Source organism: Neoarius graeffei, chromosome 15 (genome assembly GCF_027579695.1).
Source record: "Neoarius graeffei isolate fNeoGra1 chromosome 15, fNeoGra1.pri, whole genome shotgun sequence".
Classification (NCBI taxonomy): Eukaryota; Metazoa; Chordata; class Actinopteri; order Siluriformes; family Ariidae; genus Neoarius; species Neoarius graeffei.
The window spans coordinates 71759513-71763871 of record NC_083583.1 but is presented as its reverse complement, the minus strand read 5'-3'; the positions used below and the strand labels follow the sequence as shown (position 1 = coordinate 71763871).

Below are 4359 nucleotides of genomic sequence, written 5' to 3'. Positions count from 1 at the left end.
TGCGCACGGGTTATAACTCGTGCGCGCGCATTAATATCTCGTGCACACGCCTTATAAGTCGTTCCCACGCTTTGTTATTTTTTTATTCACCATGTCCCCTCTACGGCTCCGTAGTAATTTCATAATATGACATTTTATTTTGTTTAAAAATCAAAACTGATTAAGTAACTTGTGAAATATGAATTTTAAATAATGTGGAAAAACTCATTTGTAGACAATTTTGACAAACATGCTTGTTTTAGTGATTTTTCTCTCGGAAACAAAGTTGTACATAAATGGTAATATTCACGTTATAATTCATTAACATTAAGTCAGGATAACAGAATATGTCACTGAATAACATTGTGGCTAGAAATTAATGATAAAAGATAAAATGCAATATACTTTTTCTAGAGTTTGCCGTTAAAACTCCGCAATCTTTTAGTTATGATTGTGTGATTTCTAGTCGGAGTCATCCCTGTTTTCCACAAAGCCTTGTGTAAACGGTACAATGCATAAGCATTGACTATGATCAGAAGAACTCCGCTGATTATGAGAACAACATGCAAAGCCATCAAAAACCCACTGTATTTTCCGGTAGCCGGTACTGTCCACAGGTATACCCATTGTTGGTGGTGATTGTTATGGACAATATCAGGGCTGCTAACAAGGACCACAGTGTTATAGAATGTACTGGACTTGCTGTTATCAATATGTACTCCATCGGTTGTAGAAGCAATTGTAGAAGGGGTTAGTGAGGTTGGATGGATTGAAAGAATCGTCGTTGGTGAGAGGGTATTTGTTGTGACATTGCTAGTGGTTCTTCTGCCATTGAAAGATGATGCTGTTGTTCTTTCTGAAGAATGTGTTCCTACAGTGGTCACAGCAACATGCCGGTCTCCTGTAGTGGTGACACCACATTTCAGACTGTCACCGGTTAACACCACCAGTGTTTTATGAAGTAAGTCGTATGGTTCATGGCATAATACATCATGCAGGTCAGTAACTACATTTTGTTTTTCATTAATCCATTCTACAATGTCCAGAATACTGCATGTACATTTCCACGGGTTGCTCCCAAGTGTAACAGATTGTAGTGTAGTGACATGTACAAAAATATCTCCTGGGAGATTATTTAGACTGTTGTTACTCAGCTCAAGCTTGGTTAGACTGTGGAGATTTTGAAAGATCTTTGCCGAAAGGGACTGGAGCCGGTTACTATGGAGCTGTAGCACCTTAAGATTGGTTAGGGCTGAAAATTGGTCTTGGTGTAAATCCTGAAGTAGGTTCCTTTGTAAAGATAAAATTTGAAGCTTGGGCAAGCAACAAAAGAGATCCTTTGGTAGTGAGGCAAGCTTCTCATTGAAGTGTAATTTCAAAATCCTGAGGCCAGTCATGTTAGCAAAAAGGTTCCAGGGCACAGTGGTAAGATTGGTATCATACAGGTAGAACTCCTGAAGTCTTGACATGTGACCTACTAGCTGGTCCGGCAGTGAGATTAGTGGATTTTCGTAGAGTGTGAGTTTAGTGAGGTTGGGTAGATTGTAAAAAGTCTCTCTTGGAATATAACGAAGTTGGTTGCCAGACAGAGTCAGGGTTGTCAGGGAGGGCATGTGCCAAAAAAGTCGAGGAGGGAGTTCTCGAATTTGGTTTTTATTCAGCATGAGCTTGAACAGGTTATGCAAATGGTCAAATGAACCTTCCTCTATTGTATTCAGCTGGTTGGAGTACAGTATCAGGAATTTTAGTTGCTTAAGGTTGTGGAACAATATCTGTGGGATCTTTTGTAGCATGTTCTCACACAGGTTCAGGTAATTCAAGTTTGTCACATCCTGGAAGATTCTGGCATCCAAATTTACAATTTGGTTTTTGCTGATATCCAGCTGTCTGAGACTGACCAGCTGTTTAAACATGTCTGCATGGAGAGACATCAGGTGATTCTTGCTCATGTCAAGCTGATTTAGGTTCCCCAGGCTGCTGAACACTCTTGGTGGAAGGACAGAAATGGAGTTAGATGACAACATAACTGACAGGAGCTGAGAAGCATTATGAAAGGCTTCTGGGTGGATAGTTGCAAGAGGACTCCTGCTAATTTGGAGACGCATTAAAAGAAAAAGAGCCTGAAAACTTTGGGGATTAAGGGTTGTTATGCGAGTGTTACTGAGAATCAGACGGAAGGTTTCATTGGCTTTCAGATGTGGGATTTCAGTGATGTTCCCTGTGCATCGAACATCCCCATTTGGAAGGCACACACAGCCACTTGGGCAGGAAAGGCTGAGTGGGAGATGCAATTCCAGATGCAGTAGAATAAGAATGAACCACATTCTCTCAAACTGCAAAACGGCACAGAAATAAGACAGATTAGAAATGTAGACCACACAGGTTATAAATTCAGTTACAGTCTGTCAGTTAATTATAATTCTTTTATTTATTTTAATAAATTCACAAGTGGAAGGATAGGCAAATAATTTTATCATAATTCCTGACCTTCATGTATCCAAATTCAATTAATTAAATAGATGTAAATGTGATTAAAGATTACTTAAGCTACACTCATACAAGAGAGAGACCTTATTATACAATTATGTAAACTACTGAAGTAAATTAATATAAGAATAAAGTTCTGTTTACCTTTCATATATCACAGCACACAACTCTGCACTGAAAATACATAATTTTATCAATATCAATTTCCATTTCAACAGTGCAAATTCATAACTCATCAAAGTGCTTCCTACCTCTCATCAGGGAATGTCTTCTAATAATGGAACAACTGCTTGTCACTTGGCATGTTTTAAAATGCATCCAGAACCATATCAAAAAGGAAGGAAGACTGAACGGATGTCTGAATCTACTGTGATAAGCTGCAAATATGGAACCCACATCCCTTTCATTGTCATCTATGTATCACTCTCTTTCTTACACTTTACTTTTAGCACACTGACTGATCTTCAACAGATAGAAGTATGCAAAATACAGGCAGAATAGCACACTTTTGTATATAGGGGTCAGCCAGTATAATTGCAGTTACTCAAAGATGATTTACATTACAAACTTCATACTTCTCACATAATATCATGCACATGTTTACCTCTTGTCATGCATGTTTCCCCATACCTTCAATGAGTACAATAGAATTTCACAAAAACCAAAAGGAGTCCTGTGTGGCACAGTGGTGTAGTGGTTAGCACTGTCACCTCACAGCAAGAAGGTTCTGGATTCAAGCCCAGTGGCCAACGGGGGCCTTTCTGTATGGAGTTTGCATGTTCTCCCCGTGTCTGCGTGGGTTTCCTCCTGGTGCTCCAGTTTCCCCCACAGTTCAAAGACATACATTTAGGTTAATATGGGATGACCTTGGGCTGAGGTGCCCTTGAGCGAGGCACCTAACTCCCAACTGCTCCCCGGGTGCTGTTAGCATGGCTGTCCACTGCTCTGGGTATGTGTGTGTGCTCATTGCTCATGTGTGTGTGCATGTGTGTGTTCACTGCTTCAGATGGGTTAAATGCAGAGAGGAATTTCACAAGTGTGTGATGAATAAAGTTGTTGTTCTTCTTCTTCAGTCCAAAGACATGCAGGTTAGGTTAATTGGTAGCTCTAAATTGACCATAGGTGTGAATGTGAATGGTTGCTTGTCTCTACACGTCAGCCCTGTGATGATCTGGCGACTTGTCCAAGGTGTACCCTGCCTCTTGCCCATAGTCAACTGGGATAGGTTCCAGCTTGCCCACGACCCTGCACAGGATAAGTGGTTACTGATAATGCATGGATGGATGGAAAAGGATTCCTGTGTTACAATTTTACCCAAGGGTGGTACTAGGGAGTGTGGGGAACCCAGGCAGGAAAATGCAAAAGGCCCTCCTGTCACTTTTAGTTCCTCTTTATTCTGTTGCTGAAAGACAGTTTATTGATGCTCCCACAGAGATAAAAAGTAATAGATACGGTTATTGTTTAATTAATTTCATAGCATATACAATATATAAAGATTATAAAAAGCAGGGGCATCTTAATTTGCATTTCATCAGGGATTATACAAGGAGCAATATCAAGATGTCCGCTTTTCTGTTTATTTATAATATATATATATATATATGGGGCGGCACGGTGGTGTAGTGGTTAGCGCTGTTGCCTCACAGCAAGAAGGTCCAGGTTCGAGCCCCGTGGCCGGCGAGGGCCTTTCTGTGTGGAGTTTGCATGTTCTCCCCGTGTCCGCGTGGGTTTCCTCTGGGTGCTCCGGTTTCCCCCACAGTCCAAAGACATGCAGGTTAGGTTAACTGGTGACTCTAAATTGACCGTAGGTGTGAATGTGAATGGTTGTCTGTGTCTATGTGTCAGCCCTGTGATGACCTGGCGACTTGTCCAGGGTGTACCCCGCCTTTCGCC

The 4359-nt window shown here is 41.0% G+C and overlaps 1 protein-coding gene across 2 annotated transcripts; it reads right to left on the bottom strand.

The window, feature by feature from the left end:
* Positions 1–218: 218 nt before the first annotated feature.
* On the bottom strand, positions 219–2757 carry LOC132898966 (platelet glycoprotein V). 2 transcript variants are annotated; one of them, XM_060940628.1, is made up of 3 exons: positions 2718–2757; positions 2611–2640; positions 219–2312 (listed from the first exon to the last, which is right to left on the bottom strand). In XM_060940628.1, exon 3 carries the CDS (start codon positions 2301–2303, stop codon positions 390–392), a length of 1914 nt encoding a protein of 637 aa, XP_060796611.1. In that variant the 5' UTR covers positions 2304–2312; positions 2611–2640; positions 2718–2757; the 3' UTR covers positions 219–389. The 2 variants fall into 2 exon arrangements, with proteins under 2 accessions (XP_060796611.1, XP_060796612.1); XM_060940629.1 differs by lacking the exon at positions 2611–2640 and having other exon boundaries at positions 2718–2740.
* Positions 2758–4359: the final 1602 nt, after the last annotated feature.